At 38.9% G+C, this 17,882-nt stretch overlaps 1 protein-coding gene across 1 annotated transcript in view; it reads right to left on the bottom strand.

The window, feature by feature from the left end:
- LOC120501793 (fibrillin-2-like) overlaps nt 1-17,882 on the bottom strand; it is a 120,936-nt gene that overhangs the window by 75,712 nt on the left and 27,342 nt on the right. Inside the window, exons 7-13 of the mRNA XM_039708482.1 lie at nt 15,947-16,072; nt 10,690-10,815; nt 8,614-8,766; nt 7,646-7,858; nt 6,676-6,813; nt 841-960; nt 143-268 (exon numbers count right to left, since the gene is read on the bottom strand). Coding sequence (XP_039564416.1) covers nt 143-268; nt 841-960; nt 6,676-6,813; nt 7,646-7,858; nt 8,614-8,766; nt 10,690-10,815; nt 15,947-16,072 — 1,002 coding nt within the window. The remainder of the gene's footprint in view (nt 1-142; nt 269-840; nt 961-6,675; nt 6,814-7,645; nt 7,859-8,613; nt 8,767-10,689; nt 10,816-15,946; nt 16,073-17,882) is intronic.

Here is a 17,882-nt window from a genome sequence, read left to right as displayed (position 1 = left end):
TCAAATTTTCTTTGAGATCAGATGGTTCTGTAAAATTTGAATGAAGGGGCCTGTAAGTTCACAATATATCAAAAAAGGTTATCTTCACCATTTCTAGAAGCACCAAGCTAATGCCTGCCCCATTCTTCAGAAGGGTCCTTACCCACACAGTTTTTTCCATTTGCAGTCAGTTCAAACCCAGCATTGCAAATGCACTGGAAGCTTCCCTCGGTGTTCACACACCTCCCATTTTTGCAAAGAACACCATTCTGAACACACTCATCGACATCTAAGGGGAAGAGAAAACAAACCAAGCCAAACAAACTCAACCCTACACAAATGCAGAACTATGGTAAGATAAAAATGCATTTGGAGACAATTATTGCTTTGAGAAATACTGGCATGTCACTTATGTATTACCTAGAAAAGTTCAAAAGTAAGATAAGAATTTAGACTCTTTGCATCAGGGAAAAATAATATTTTTAGAGACATGTACAGCAAATGCTACATTTTGTGATGCTTTGCAATTTTTTAATGAATGCTTTTAAAAACCTACTCACACTTTCATCTGCATGCATACACAAAAAAGCACCAGTCATTCAATTTTTTATTTATTTAGGACTCTTGTCAAGGGAATTCCCCAGATGGATATTCCAGAATAATAGATAAATATTAGAAGACAACAACAAAACAAATAAGGTGGCAGCCCAGATCCAGAACACCAACTGATTTAACATTAGGATTTACTGAAACTGCACTCCTATTGTTCAAGTTCAAATGGAGTCTGAAGTAAGGGGTCTGATGCAGGATGCTGCAGATGCAACATCTGCAATGCCAGCAGAAATGGAGCAGTGTTCTTACCAATGCAGGCTTGCTTGGTAGGAGTTCTCTGGAAACCTGTGTGGCACTTGCAGTAATAGGAACCAGGTGTGTTGACACAGTCCCCATTGGAGCAGGGGTTTGATGTGCACTCATCAACATCTGCTGGCAGCACAGAGAAGCATTAGTGACTTCACAAAGTCTACTTTTTTTTTTTCCCCCCCCACAAGTCTGGAAGCTTCTGAGCGAAAAAGATGGTAACTAGCAGCCAAATGCTAAATACTAAAGCCTGTTCTTGGTGCAAAAATCACTGCTTTGCCAGGAATACAGGGCTGTTCTTGGTTCAGCTAGGCAGGCATTTGTAACAAGTGAAGTGGCACTGCTTCATTTATAAGCATCTTGAGGGCCAACAGAAAAAGAATCTTCTTGAGGATTTTGAAACCTGATGGTTGCCTTAATGGTTGATTTAATACAACCCAGTTTCACTTAACTCAATGGCTATTTATGTTCCTTCACAAGAAAAGACAATACTAATCAAAACAGGCACTTTAAAATGACAGCAAACCAAAAATTACCCCTATTATATTACAGGTTTTCTGTTAAAAAATGAGGAGGGTCTGCACACCAGCAGGAGGGATTCTTAATGAGACCAAAGTCTGTGCACCACATTTCAATTATTTCTGCCCCACTGCACCCTCAACCCCAGTCTTTGCACTGAATAATGCCAGATTTAACCTAACTCTTTTCTATAATGTACCTTACTCTGCTTTCCAAAGGTTTTGGGTATTTGGGTGCAACCAAACACATTTTAACCAACTGAAATGTCAGCTAACTGCTCAGAAATAACTCTTATTTGACATAGGGCTCTGGAAACTTCAACAGTTCTTTTCAAGAGCCCTTTCCCAAATTTGATATCCAGCAATTACCAGTGAGTCAGAGGTGTCTTTGGTCATGACAGCTATGCCCAGATCTCAAATAACATCAGTTTTTCTCCCCATTACATTTCTGTAAACCCTCCAGGACCCTTGCCCACTGTAATCCAGGGAGCAGAGTGGGTGAATCCCACTGGCAGGGCAGGACTGCTGGATCAGTCCCCCTGCAGCACCTAAAGTAAGACCTAAGCAGCTACTCTCTGTTAGACCTCAATTCAAAGGTGACAAATGGATCCCTTGATGAAATCCTCCATTTCTTTAGTAGCAACTTTTGCTAATTTTGACTTTTTTCTCCAGCTAGGCCCTTCATTTTATTTCCAATGTACTTGTAATTACTTATTTCTTCATTTAGGCAGGCTTTTAACACCACAAAGGCAGTGGTGATTTGCAGGAGTTTCTGGCATCTGGCTGAAAGCTGCTGTTAGAAACTCTGAAGCTGATCAGTTCCCAACAATGATGATTCTCCCATGCATTTTGCAGTACGTGCTTCCAGAAATACCAGGAAATCCCCAGGGCAATTTTCATTATCATTTCCACTCACTCCTTATCAAATCTGGTTCTAGAACTCAGCTCATGACATCTTGAAAATACTGGGATGTGACAAGAAATTGAAATCATAAGAATATTTATGCACACTTTCTAGAAGTTGCTGTTCCACAAATAACTTCTAAAATCACTATAGAAGATGGCAGAAGGTTAACTTTGTTCTAATTTAATCATAAATAAGACCCTATATTTAACAGGAATTACTGTGTTAATGAACACAAAGTTTAAACCAAGAGCATCACTGTACAAAAAGAGATCTGTGTTTACACAAGTCACTGATAAAATGACCTGGTTTACAACAGCACTCTTGGTGCCCAGGTACGACCTGTGTAAACAGTTAAATGAATAAAGGAAAAGCAAATGGAAGAATCAAAGACCTCCACACACAATTAATTAGATCATTCATATTTGCATACCCGCTGATCCCACCATCACTGCAGTAAAACCACAGGAATTGAGACAAGATGAAGAAAAGAGGAATTTGGGGTGTTAAATACAGAGGTAACTGAATTTTTACATGCCAGTCTATGTCAGTGTAGTAGTCCCTGCCCTCATGTTTCTCTGGCATGCCTGGATGTTGGGATGCTCTTTGTAAGGAGTGGGGTGATTTTCCACCAGAGGTGATTTTTCCTCAGTGCTCGGCTGATATGGGAAGGGGTCAAGGATTGAACATCACCCCTTCAGAACTAAGTCCTCAACCACCAACAGAACATCAAACTCTGGATCACATCTTGACAATATTTTCTTTGTCAAGTGCCCTAATTGAAATGAATTTACTGTATTTATACCTTGCTTTATTATAAGGGACTACAGAGGGAACTTCTAAATGCTTGATACAGCACTCATCTTTTTTCTTTAGTTTTCCTGCAGACAATGACATTTAGGACCTTCTCTATTACAGGCTTCAACTTGCTTCAAAAAGGCCCATGCTCATGTTCCAAAGGATCTGTCTATAAGTTTATAAACTCTTCAGCAGGAATGCAGAGGTTCTCTACAAAACAGCTGACTTCAGCTTAGAAAATCCTTCCAAAGCCATGTGCATCCTTCATGCACATGACATCCAGATGAAATATGCATCTTAAGATGGTCTTATTTTTATAAGCTCTTGATAACTGAGGGAAATGGCAAATGTATGTTAATAGAAAGGAGATTTGGCTTTGAGTTTGCATTGAAAGCATGCATATTCTAGCATTATAAACAGGAAACACTTAAGACAGAGATATTTAACCCATTTATTCTGTCTCCCAGCACACCCCCTTCAAGGTCAAATGTTTGTCTTTCAGCACCTGCCTCACACACATCTCTACTTTTCAGTTTTTCATCACTAACAATTGCCAGAATTCTCTCAGGCACAGTAGGAAACTTCCAAAATCCCCTTAAAAGACTTAATGCAATGAGTCTGGAGACAAATTGTAACATTTTTAAACAGGCCTATTTATATTGACAACTAAAATCCAACACACCACACCTACAGGTTTGCTCCCACTTTTTTAAGTGTCTACAATTTTATCCAGAGTTTTTATAAACAGACATGAATAAGGAAAGGTAATAAAATTTAAGCTATTTTGGAGAAAAGGACTGACCATTCAGAGTCAGACCACTTAGGACACTCATGGTCCTTGGCCATGGTCTGTTGTGAAGAACAGCATAATGCAAGTTATGAGAAAGAGAAAAACAAGTCACACCATAGTTGTTTGGTTTGGCAGGATTAATCTTGAAACAGGACTTTCCTTTAACTCTACAGAAAAATTACAACCATTTCTGGATTTAATTTATTGCTTTGGGAGCAAGCAAGGAAGTACAGAAAGAGTGTTCATTTATGTGCCATTAATCCTATTAGCAATGCCCCAAGACTGTTCTGTTAGTAGTAAGATAAATATTCAAATGACAATATAGAAATCTACTTTATATATATAGAAATCTAATTTATATATATAATCCATATATATAAAAATTAGAATATATATCCTGCCTATATTTCCAAGAAACTTTCAGCATAGTTTGCAGCAACTACTGTTCACAAATCTCAGATTCAGGGGGAACTGAGGATACTTTGGCTACTTCTTTATAATACAATTAGAAAATAACAGTGAAACAAAGCTGTGTGATTTATAGAGTTCACAGAATTATTTATACTTCACAGAGTTCACTCTCCTATAAAACATCTGAATTCAAGCCATCTACTGAAAAGGCAAAGCACTGCAGAGCTGAAATTAGTAATGACTGATTTACTTCATGCAAGAAAAAATGGGCAAAATGACACTTAAACTTTTTTGAAGCCATTTTGGGGGTCTCTTCCTGTGCTTTCCATGTGTGATAGCATTGTAGCTGGCACTGCACCTTCAGCTTTTGTTAAACCAATTGAAATTTTTGTTTTGATCCCAGTGCATCCAAAATTGCCTTTGCTTTCAGTCTATTCTTTCATGCTGAGGTAAGCATTGCACAGTCACAATTAAGCTCCTTAAGTGAAGACAAGTTTTTTACTGGGCACATACCTGTAGGCTAGATAATTAACCAGGTCATTTTTTTTTTCCCCCAATGCACCTAACAACCCAACCTCACAGTTTTCAGGCACTGGGACCCCAACCTGAAAATCAGATACAACTTCACTGTTATCACAAGCCTGGAGTAGAAGGGGAACTGCCAAGCAAGTGCCCTGCAGGGTGAGCCCACAGAAGAGACAGGCACAGAATGACAGCCACATGATCAATAACACATTTGTATTTTTCTGTCCCAGCACCCAGATATGTAAAGCTGATGGGGCTTTCAAAGCACAGATTATTGCCATACTCCAGTGACACCTGAAAAACTAAAAAAACTTAAGTTCATATAGCTCTACTTGTTACAACCTGTTGTGCTTCAGATGTTATTTTCAGCTTGACCCCCGAGTAAAAAAAATGTGAATACAAGATGTAAACTAGATTTCCAAAAGATCAAATAATCCAAGACCCCAGACAGTCCTTGAGTGTCAAGGTCCACCAGAGTTAAAAATATTATTGATTTCAGTGATGCAAAATCTAGTGCTGTATCAAATGAGCCAGGGCTCTCCATACTCCTTTTATAAAGAACTGCCAAGCAAGACAAACATCACAAAACTCCTACTCCCCTCTCACAATGTGATTATGGCTCCTGAGACCCAAGGATGCAGCAAGAGATTAAGCCCTCTGAACTTCCCAGTTAGAGATCACAGGTGCAGAAAACTTTCACCCATACAAAAAAGCTAAAAAACATTCAGGCTTGCTGTATCATAAAGAACGGCATGGAAGAAGAACTGTATAAACCTTCAAATACAAAAAAGTGAAATTAAGAAGGAACTGAACCACTTTCCTTGTATAGTGAGGATGAGAAACAACAAAAGCTCAATCCTTTTGCGAATGCAGTGTTTAAATTAGATTAGATGTTCTGAAAACTTCCTGGATATTTGGCTATGGGAGCAGTGCAACTGCCTGGGGAAGAGGTGGAATCCCTGTTAACTGAGTTTTGTTAAAATGAGAGTGTGCAGTGGCCAGGAATGGTGCAGGTACAACCAAGCTCTCTGATGCAAGAGCACAGCTGAACTCAGAGGGGACCTGCAATCCACAGACACCTCAGAAATTGATTCTCAACCCACACTTACTGTGAGGAAAACCTATTGCTAAAAAGCTCTTGTTTGGTATTTTTCATCCACAGATCTCAAACTCCTTATAAAGACTCAGTACACAAGGGCTCAATCCAAAATATAACTAGAACTTTTTATTTAGGATCCTATACATTAATCAATGTATCTTGTATAGGGGGTTCCTCTCGACACAACCCCCCACAAGAACTTCCAAATCTTGTATTTTCTCTGAAATAACTGATGAGTTGTGGACATTGCAAGAGTGAAGTCCACAGGAATTGAATAAAAGTATAAGATACCAAATTCATTTCTTGTTATATAATGTTAACATTCTGTATTTTCATCCAAAATGCAAATTTAACCAGAAGTTAAGTAACGCAATTCTTAAATTATTTTTTCATCTTTCAAATTGCCATTGAGCCTTATGAGGAGGCAAAACATAAATCCCACCCTTCATCATCCTGATCATAACAAAACTACATCACAAAAGTTGAGCTTTGTGAGCCTAACAAAAGAGAAAATGAAGCAGAACTTACTTTACTGAATGTGACAAAAATGCTCAATAGCATTTAAGTACAGGAGTAGGAATACTCAATACCAGTATTTGCAATTCAAGATTTTTTTTTTCTTGGTAAGAAAACAGATAGCTCTCATAGAAAATTGAAATTATTCTTGTGTAACTAATACCATGGTCTTTGCACTCTCTCTGAAGAGCAGTATCATTAAAATTTCTTTTTGTAAAAAAGCCCAGATTTTAAGCTGAAGAATATTAGAATAATGGATTTTGAAGTGTGCACTCACCAATACAATCCCCATTTGCATCCTGCTTATATCCCATGTTGCATTCACATCTGTAACTAGAGGGGGTTGGTATGCAACGTCCATTCAAGCAAAGGTTGGGATGGTGCTTGCAGTTGTCTATTGTCTGATTGAGTATTGCTAACATAAAAAAAACCAGAATGAGAGACAAATATTCAGATATTTAAATGGGAGTAAATATGAATATTATACTTGGCTTCAGAAAGGATGTTGTGAGATGCACAAACACATCAAAAAAAAACGTTTTTCAAAGCACTATCTGTTGACCTGACAGTAAACTAACAACAACAAACAGCTCTTGGAAACAAAAAAAATGCATTAGACAAACATTCTTAAATATGATTTACCATTTCTGTCTATAGCCTGATGAGCCTGTCAGTGAACTCATGGATAAACCTCAATTTGTGTGAAAGTCAAAGCAAATTTTTGGTGTACCTGTCTCAATAATACTTCTTGCATTTTATGATCTCTATGGTTGTGATGCCAGGGGTGTGTTTACACATGTCATGAGCAATGTTTATATCCACGAGACTTCTGCCAGAAAATTATTCACCTTGGGCTTTCAGCCAAGGCAGTGTTTCTGCAGAGTAAGTAGGTTTTACAGTTGGAGGAGAAAATACAGAAGACAATTTCTTTTAAACCCCAGTAGTTTTTGGAAAACACCTAGAAATCTGTAGTTTTATGAGTGCTGACAAAAACATCTCAACAGGAACAACATAGGCTCAGGGACTCTGTAACTGAAGTCATGCAAAACCCTCTTCCTACATCAGGAAGGGCTCCTGAACTTCCTGATGTGTCAGCTGAGGTGTTTAAAACATGCTTGAATGGCAAAATCATTTTTAAGTGTTAAGAAGATACCATATCCAGACTGAGCAGTAAAAATAAAGGAAAAAAAGAAGGAATAGCATAGGAAAAAAAAAAGAGTGAAACAAGTCAGAACGCAAGCACTCACTCAGCCCTGTGATGATTGGGCCACTTCCAGTGGGGCTGTGACCACCAGCTCCTGCCCCTGCTCCACCCACAGCTGGGGAAAATCCATTGCTTCCTGGGATGGGGATGAACCCTGCTCCTCTTGGTCCGAATCCATTTCCATTCCCTCCTGCTCCGCCGCGCCGGGAGCCGCCTCGGGCAGGGGCAGTGTCCAGGCACAGCCTGCGGTGGTCATCTGCCAGACAGGGGGGACAGAGCAGCACAGAGCAGGTCAGCCTCCCACAGCCAGCTCAAAAGGAAGGCACAGCCTTCCCTGTGTGCTGCAAAAACCAGGATGGAGACTCCTCCTCTCCACGTTGTCGCGTCTTCCCCCTGCCACCCTGAGTCTCCCTTGGTTGTGGCAGGCGTTGCTTGAGGAAATAATAAAATGGAATGCTGTAATGTAAGAGTGTTTGGTCAACTGTTTGTTGAACCTTTCTTCTTGATGTGGTGACAGCAGCACTGTAACTCACTGGTTTCTCAGAGGTGTTGATAAAGAAAATAGCTTTCATCAGGGATGCGCGCTATTCCTCTCTGAGCAGGACTGAAAGAATAATTTAAAATTGGTGCATTGCAGTTCAAAGTAACCCACAATGCAATGGAACAAGAGAGCAGCTGTTCCTTTAAATCAAAATTAACTATGGACCCTAAGAGTCATTTCCTCTTCAAGCCTGACCACAAAATCTTTCCCATTTCCCAAAACCTATTTCCAAAGCCAACAAAAGGACATTAAAAAACCAAGTGCCAAACAACGATGGACCAAAAATAAAAATGGTTAACAGATGGCAGTATCAGTATTAAAACCACGGAAATTAATAATAATGCAACCCATGAACCTTATTTTTTTTCTGTTTAGCCTACATTTTAAAGCAGTTTAAAACACTCCAGTGTTTTAAAAGCAGAACGAACAGAAAGGAGGAAATAAACCAGCCAAACCAAGAGGGCACTCACCAGATCCTCTGACAGGACACACCTCTGGAACAGAGCCACTGGCCCAGCAGTGGCCAGGCTCACAGCAGCACTGCCTTCTGGTGAACCTCCCGGGCAGCTCCTGGGCACAGCGGCCGCCGGCAGAGCTGGAGAAACAGCTGCCTGCTCTCTGGTCTGGCAGTCAAGTTAAAGACAAAAAACAAAAATGGTGACATTGATGCAGTTTTGGTTTTACCCTTCTTTCTTTTACACGCTCTCTGTATCCTTCATACACACACTTGTAGCTTTGTAGCCTTGTATTGTAGCTTAGTTTCAACATTTTCCTCGGCAGAAAGACAAAAATTCCAGGATCCCTGTGCTGTCTGTCTTGGTTTTCCTAAGAAACCAAGGCTGAAACCAGCTTTCCAAGACAGACTTTTGCAAACAGGGTCTGGATCTCATCCTAAGGGGGGAGAATCCAGAAGGTACTAGAACTGGGGGAATTACCTCACCAGTCAGGTTCCTGATGGGGGGCTCTTGTCAGATATGCTAATTTGCAGAATCTATAAAAATTGTACATGTGTGACACAGAGGGCACATCTTTGGCCTTTTCTACCTGATGAATTTGTGTACTTCAGGACCCTCATATAAAGGTGCCCTTTTTATCACCCTAATTGTGTCTGACTCATATTTTAGGACCAGTGAAAAAGGCATCAACATGAGCTCTCAATGCTACCTTCCCCTGTTCACCTGAGGTAAGGATGAAAATGCTTTACAAATTGTAATAAAAAACCAAAACCAAGCAACCAAACAAAAACTCCCACAACATCCAAGCTGCACCCAACTATTCTCTGACCCACGTATTCCACATTGGATTTAGTGCAGGATCATACAGGTGCAGTGGCATCAGTCTTGCATTAATCCACCATGCAATCCTAAACTCTGCTCAACCCAACAAAGAAATGTGCATGATGTGAAAAAATACAAAGCAATGCAAACAAAAACTAGATATATTTGTATATATAAAAACCCTATTATGGCAAAACCTGAGATACTTCATGTAGCAAAAGCAACATCAATAAATTCATTAAATGATTTTTTTTCCTCAGCTTAGATGTACCTAACTGGAAAAATGCTATTCAGCCTGTTCTGCTCAGTTGACTGAAAGTGCAACAGAATATTTAGTAATGCCACGTGAAAACTACTTTCCTTCAAGGGCAGATGATCTTTTATTGTCAGCATGTGATTTTTCTGCAGGACTCAGGTTTTGGGAGCTTATTTTTGCCTTTCAAAATCAAATTGTAAAACATGCCAAAATCCACAGAAATTTTGATCATATTGGAAATCATAGGTTTTCAGTATTCCTGAGGCTAGCCACAATGTATTCGAAGTTGGCACTCTGCAGATGAACCTGAATAACAGAAGGTGGCTATACTCTTAAAAAAATTATTAATTTTAAATCACTTGCAGGTCATGTGCTGCTACTTGCTTACATCATTCATCTGCAAGTCAGAAACCTCTTCAGAATTCCTATCCTTTCCCCAATATGAGAACAAAGAGCTTTGAGATATGTGAAATAAGAACCATAAGAGATTTAGAAAATACATTACTGTTAGCAATTGTTAAGGTTTTTTTACACATGGTATACAGTATTTATAGTTAATTGGTCAGAATTGTTTAAATCACATATTTGACACATGCACCTATATATAAGAAATCAACATGTGGAAATAAGCAAAATGGGTTTTTATAATTTAGGGATACCTATTAAATAAAACATCCTGTAAAAGGTGAAATGTAATGAAATCCAACACTTGGTCTCCTTCATTATCTGTTTCTGACAAATCAGGGCACATCAGCATATGCTGCTTAATGCCTTTTGGGCTTATTTTTGTGCCTTATGTTGACCACTAAAGGTTAAATTAACCTGTGTGAGATGGGATTTGAAGCACCAAGTAGGGATAAATGTTTGCTCCTTTAAAACCAAAGTGAGCTTAACTTTTGGGCTCATCAGACGCAGATTCAGAGAACAAATAAAATTAACAATTCCTACGTTTGCCTGGACACCAGAGTGAGGCCCTGGGGCAGGGGGAAGTGTCAGATGGCTGGAGCACCTACCAGGAGTGCAGGATCCATCCACAGATGTGACAAAACCCCGTGGGCAGAGGCAGAAGTAACTCCCCACGGTGTTGGAGCAAACACCACCCTCACAAATCCCTGGGATGACGCTGCATTCATCAATATCTACCCAAAAAGGAAAGGACATGGGACAATTAGCAGAGCACTCATACTGCATTAAAAAGAGGGAAAGAGCTTGAAGAAATTAAGTTGTTATTAAACCCTGAATAAAATACTGCGGGTGCTTTCTCACTGAAAACAGTTTTGTTTTCAGTAAGAAACCACCTGTTGGAGGTTTTCTTTGTACATGCACTGGGTGTTTTAACACTTCAAGGCACAGATTACACGAGAGGAGGCTGAGATTTCCTCCTCCTGAATGACTCAGTGCCACCTCTGAGAGCTACAATGGAATGCCAGAATACACATCCTGCTTTCAGGCTGAAGGATGGCACAGCAGCCAGCCAGGACATCTCTGGGCTTCCTGTGACCACACAAACATTGCTCGTGAGACCTGACTGCTTTCTGGCCCCTCAACATTCCAACTGCAAGAAAGAAATTTTGGCCAAGCCCTTCAAATGCAAAAGACCCTTTTGATGCATTCACGTATTTCTGCTGACTGAAAGCAGAGGTCCCACTAGAACACCAAGGCAATTTTGTGTGTAAATATGTATAAAGTGAGACGCCACCACGCTGATAAATGAGTTGCTCTGTCTAACCAGAGGCTGCCAAATTCCAAACCAGTGGTCCAGCAGTGCAAAGCCCATTTGTAGCTGGCAAGGTAGAGGCAGATGAAGGAAGTTTTTCTCCACCTCTGCAAATCTTCAGGATGCAGACGATCCTTCCCAACTGGCTACATCCAAGGGAGTTTAACATTGTCCAGGGCTGCTGTCCAAGAATGACAGGAAGGTGGGAAGGTAAAAAAGCACCTTCCTGAAACCTAGGCAGTGATCAGAGTGGCAGGAAGACTCCACAGTCTTCTGCATGTGGACAGAAAAAACAACTAATTATTTAACTTACTGGAGCAGTAATGAGTAACTGGTTTTTTGTTTCACTGGTTTTTGAGCCAAATCTCTGTCTCCCCTTCCCCTTCCCAGGATCTTGCACATGCAGTTATTTCAAAATATCACTATTACCTCTGACTGGAAATTCTGAGACTTCATCTCAGGAAGGGCTATTTTTAGTGAGGCTGACTGAAAATTTTACTAGTTTTCTTCCCTTCCCCCCTCCAAAATACATAAATTAATGGTCTCAGGGAAAATGCTCCAAATGTAAGTAACAGGAAATGCTATATTAACAGAGAGGAAGACTGGAGGCATGAATGGTTCCAGTGCTGCACACAGATGGGACAACCAGTCTCAATGTGAGAAACAATTTAAATGTATGACAAAAATGTTGCAGATTTATTACCCAGGGAGCTTCTGCCTAAAAGGCCCAGCCTGGTTACCTGTAGTTCAGAATTGGTGACTTTTACTGCTAGGGAAAGCAGGGTTTTATAAATAACTGAGTTACAAGTACCAGAAATGGGGCTCTCAACTGCCAAACTCCAGGAAAGGGATCCCTGGAAATAGTCTTAGTCTAGAAACAGTATCAGAAAGTAGTAATAATTGGTAGGACCAAGTCTGAACAGCATACAATCTCATAAAATTATACAATGAAGCAGGAATAACTGAAGTAGAACTATTTATTTTAAGGGATTCTTTCCATTTTGGTGCCACTTTTTTTCTTTGTGGGTTTTTTTTTGGTTTTTTTGATTTTTTTTGTTTGGTTTGGGGTTTTTTTTTGTTTGTTTGTTTTTTGGTTTGTTTGTTTTTCTGCGGTTTTTTTGTCTTTTTTTTGTTTACTTTTGGGGTTTTTTTGGTTTGGTTTTTTTTTTTTTTGTTTGTTTTGTTTTGTTTTTTTGTTAAGGCCTTAATCTGTTTCATATAGTCTTAACCTTTTGATATCAACAGTACATAGTAACATCTTCTCAGAAAAGATCTAAGTTCCATTAACTCTGGGAGATAACATCCTGAAAATGAACAGCATTTCATTCCTAGAAAGTCAGTAAAAACTCAGTGTATTGTAGACCAAAACTTTTAGGCAAAAAAAAAAAAAGAAAAAAAAAGAAAAAAAAAAGAAAAAGTGAAGGGTCTGGGATTTTATTTTGTTTAGCTAAGATACCATATTGGTTGACTGGATATCTGGAATTTGGTACAATCCCTGTAATGGTCTTTCCCTAATTTTTTCAACTTATTGGTACAAAAAAGCAGAACATGGACATTCTCACTTATTCTAGCACGTGCTGTTGTTCCCAGGAAGAGCAACAGAAGAAAGAAAAGCAAGAAAAACCCCTACCCCACAAAATACCTCTGGATGCTCAGGGGCAGAGAGTATACAGGGGACCCCAAATCTCTCCTTAAGTAAGATAATTGCTGTTATAGTAAAGAAGGTCAGAATAATTATGGCAAGATTCCAGCCTCCAAACACTGGAGCCTTGGCTATTACTGACTCCAGCTTGGATTTTGTCCTCTGTAGCCAGTAAATAATATTTGATCTTTCCATACCTAAAAGAGGGAAAGGAGTGAGCAGAATACTCCATACCACATCATTTCTACACAATGCTTGTGACAAAAAAAACCTAATTAAAATAATGCAGTTTCTACTAAATGATTTCTCTGTACACTGGTTCTGTTAACTCACAGGACACCAGTTCCTTGCATCCTTCAGAATGGCCCAACCCACATCTACAGATGCAGAGATAAATTTAAAAAAAAATAATATATAGAATACTCCATACCACATCATTTCTACACAATGCTTGTGACAAAATAAACCTAATTAAAATAATGCAGTTTCTACTAAATGATTTCTCTGTACACTGGTTCTGTTAACTCACAGGACACCAGTTCCTTGCATCCTTCAGAATGGCCCAACCCACATCTACAGATGCAGAGATAAATTTTTTTAAAAAAAAAAAATATATAAATTATGTTACTTAGTTGAAAGTTAGCCCTGCTAATTGAAAGTGCAATTGCTTGAAGGACTGGCTACAGTATTTTCCTATAAATTTAACCCTGACAGATTACAAACACTTAATTAAGCATACAAGTAAAGAAGCCAGAATAGAACCATTATCTTTCACTCCCTGCTCCATCATTAGAGCAATGTAAGCACGGTATTATCCTGCTGTAATTTTGGCATTACCTCCTTGGCTGTGAAGCTTCACAATGTCTTTCTTCCCCAAAAAAATGGTACAAACTGTGAGGAGAGGGCTGTTATTTGCCTAATTCCCTGTGGGGAATTACCTGACTAGGGAAGCTGTGACCAGGGACTGATTTGTATTTAACTTTTGCCACGGACACAAGTGGCAGGGCTTAAAAGACAAAAAAGCCAGAACATATGACCTGCTCTGCAGCAGGCTGCCAACAACAGGAAATGAAGACCTGTTGATTAGTAAACCATTAATTAACAGCAAAGTCAGACAGCAGATGATGCTGCACAGTTCCATAGGCACCACAGCTTTTTAAGATTACCTATGTTAAAAATACATTCACTTTTTCCTGTGGATACTACCAAGGAGAGTAACATTTTCAAAAATTAAAGCTTCAGATTGCTAAACGAGAATGCAAAGAATGCTCTAAGTACTTTTCAGAAGAAAGGAAACGTGTCTCTGAATACATCCTTCTGGCATCAAAAGAACCACAGTCAAGAGAACAAAAAAAACAAGTGCACTTCTAACAAAAAAAATGGATTATAGGCAAGAATAGATAGACAAGAGCTGCCTCTGAGAAACAGCCACAAACAGGTTAAGAGTCTGTGGGCAAAAATTAAGGACTAGACCAATAAAGGACCTCTTGTACTAATTTGTGCAGAAAGCCAATGCAAGGAACTTTTTCCCCTCTGTCTCTCTTCTTTTTCTTTCCTTTTTTCCTTCTTTTTCTCTTTTTTTTTCCCCTTCCTTCCTTCCTTCCTCCCTCCCTCTCCCTTCTCTTCTCTTTCACCCAACCCTTTATTTCAAATCCAACCCCCATCTGCTGATGCCACAAGGTCAGGGACAAACATTCCAATTTCCACAGCAAATGTGCAATTTTTAATACAATTTTTAAAGTTTTCAGGGACGTTCTGACTTTTGTTGTTCTTTTTCAACCACGAGCATATACATACCTGCCTGCTCCCTCCCCTTTCAGGTGCTGAGTAAAATTAAAACCAGTCAACACAAAAAAAAAAACCAAACCACAGAAAAACAGAAGAATGTGGAGGGTAGGACCAGCAAAAATACCTTTGGATTTAAAAAAAATTTTTTACTTAGGTATTACTTGCAACAACACCAGAAGCAACACTTTCACTGAAAATTTTTGAACTGACTATATTACTTAATTTTTCTGTGAATGTTGCACTGTAGGCAACTGAAAAAAACTCTTGAGGAGATGTCCATAATTGGCAACAAATAATGTATTTGTTTGTAGCTGAACACTGAGCATAATGTAATTTGGTACCATAATTAAATTGCCAGAAAGTAACAAGTCAAAGCCTTTAATAATAAAATCCTCTTATCAGCACAACTACAATGTAGAAGCACCCACTGGTTAAGGTGAAGTCTGAGAGTTCTGATTTCTGTCAAAGGCATGAAAAAGTCACTGAAATCAATGAAGTCTTCAGCAAGCTCACAAAAATTCAGCAATTTTCTTTCACGTTGTTTTTACCTTATATGTATATTTTACCTCAATTCCATCAAAACATTTACTATGCCTATGTTTATTAAACACAATTACTAGGTCTATGTTTATTAAACTACACTTATTAAAGATGGTCTGCTTAATTTTTCATCTAAAAGAGAAGGGCATTTCCTTTGTATTTTTCACTTACCCAGACTCATCAAAACTGCCACATTTGCTTTCACTCTGTAGTCACTGGGCCAAAAATATCTACCTGAACTAGAATTTATCTTTTAGAAAAAAAAGAAAATCCTAGTAACTCAGCAGTACGTACGTGGTACTCTCACACAGTTTTAATCAACAGTTCTAAATTTTCCAAGAAAATAAGCACTGTCTTTACCCACAAAAGTGAAACAGAAAAAAATATCTAATGCAAAATAGGAACAGCCAAGCAGAAAAGATGGGATCCTGCAAAGTAAAAATAAAAAGCACAGTTCAGTGATGCTATACGTGTCCAGTTCAGACACTACAACTATTCAACCACTTCATAAAATTCATTACCAAAGTGCTCTAATGCTCTGCAAAAGTCTTTTTTAGTTATGTTGTTCTACAGCATCACTTACCATCACATTTTTGAGTTGCCTCATTCTGTTTGTGGCCCACAGGACACTTGCACTCATATGAACCTACTGAATTAATGCAGTTTCCTCCTTGGCAGACTCCAGGGATAGCCTGGCACTCATCAACATCTGCAAACACAAAAAAAGACCCAGATCTGATTACTGACACAAGATACATAAGTTACTTTCCGTAGCTTCCTGCTGCATTTCAGTAAGTTCTACTTCTGAAATTTTGTTGGCTTTCTACTTCAAATTTTGTTGGCTTTTTTTGTTGTTGGGTTGATTGTTGGTTTTTTTTTTTTTTTTCTGTTTGGGTTTCTTTTTTTCTTCCCAGCTCTAATTTGGTTCCACATAAACCACCTCCTGTTTCTGTACATTTTTATACAAAGCTCTCCAACAGGACATTTCTCCTGGTTGGCTCCCTTAGTAGCTCTACCATGAAGGTGTTTCAGGAATCTTCTTGGACCCATTTGCTCCAGCTCTGTGGTGCCCCCAGGTAACATCTGGCAAGAACATGAACTTTTTTCAGGTGGATGATCAAAGCCCTTACAAGGCACTGAAATTCCACCCGTGTTTGTGGATTATAGCCCTTCCTCAGTTTTTTATTCCTCCTGGTGCTCATGCTGTAGATAAACCTGTGGTATTTGCCTCCAGTCACCTGCTTCTCTATTTAAGCAAGTATAATTTCTCACAGCTCAGGAAGAAAACAAGCACTTTTTGCAGATTTGGGGTTTTTTTGATAACATTGGACTTGGGTTTAAGTACATTTGCTGAGAAATTTGCATTTAGCTCCTGAGCCCGTGCTGATTTAGACAGCATACACCACGTCCAAAATGAAACAGTTAGACTGCAGATGGATTAAGGGCTTCATCAAAGGCACAGAATTTATTCATTTTTAATTTGGTCTTTTTTCCCTAAATAAGCAGTGTGGCTGCCTGCTTACCTGGAAATCAAACATTTACTGTTTGAAGTATTTTAAGGAGTGTGGGGCTGGACTGATTCTCTCCAGAGATTCTTCCAACCCTAATTATTCTGTGAACCTTGACATGGCTTAGCAACTTCTAGAGGGAAGATGGTTCCAGCATTTTTTGGTTCACAGCCCACCCCTCAGCTCCCCACTGAGTAAAACATGTGGTGTTTGTCTTCTGACCCTGGGGCCTCAAAATGCATTTATCACACACAGTGTGCCTGCGCCTTTTGTCACTTATTAACACTAAATTTAAGTTTCCTGTGTCAGCAGATCAGTTGTTAAAAATCCACTGTGTGTCTGACACAGTTTTAGAAGTTGAAGATGTCAAGGAATAGTGAATTAATGGCAGCAGGCAAAGAACACCTCCCAGAAACAGGAAAATATCACTGGAGGCCTGGGGCGAACTAAATTTTAATCTCTATCAATTCCATTAATTTCTTTCAGCTCTTTTAAGATGGCAAATAGATGCTGAGCTTTGCTGAAGCTTGAAGAGCCAATGCCAGTGAGGCAATGCATCATATTTAAGTGTACTTACATCATATTTAATTGGTAAGAAAGTAAGCAGATTCACCTTTAATCCTAGCTTTCAAATATATACATGCTAGAAGACTGATGCTTTTTTAATTTTTTATCACCTTTTTCTTATAGCCCAAATCTGTTTTAATATATTATTGGTGTTTTGGGACTGAGAGAAGTCAAGAAGAACAAAAGTGTATTTTTAAAAGGGTGTATTTTATCAATTGCTTCCTAAATGCTGTTTTAGGATGTAAGAATTTTTTTTCTCAAAGTACAATCAAACTGAAATGAAGCTTTTTTTTTTCAGTATCTTTGACAGTGGGGCTAAATCTCACAGGAGTTCCAGCATTATTAATTATCCACTTACTCACACTTTTAAACCTCAATCACATTAACACAAGAAACTTTTTACCATAAACAGCAAATTTGATTAATAACTCTGCAGGTACAGCT

This window comes from Passer montanus, unplaced genomic scaffold (genome assembly GCF_014805655.1).
Source record: "Passer montanus isolate IOZ18808 unplaced genomic scaffold, ASM1480565v1 scaffold203, whole genome shotgun sequence".
NCBI lineage: Eukaryota > Metazoa > Chordata > Aves > Passeriformes > Passeridae > Passer > Passer montanus.
This window is presented reverse-complemented; position numbering and strand designations above follow the sequence as displayed.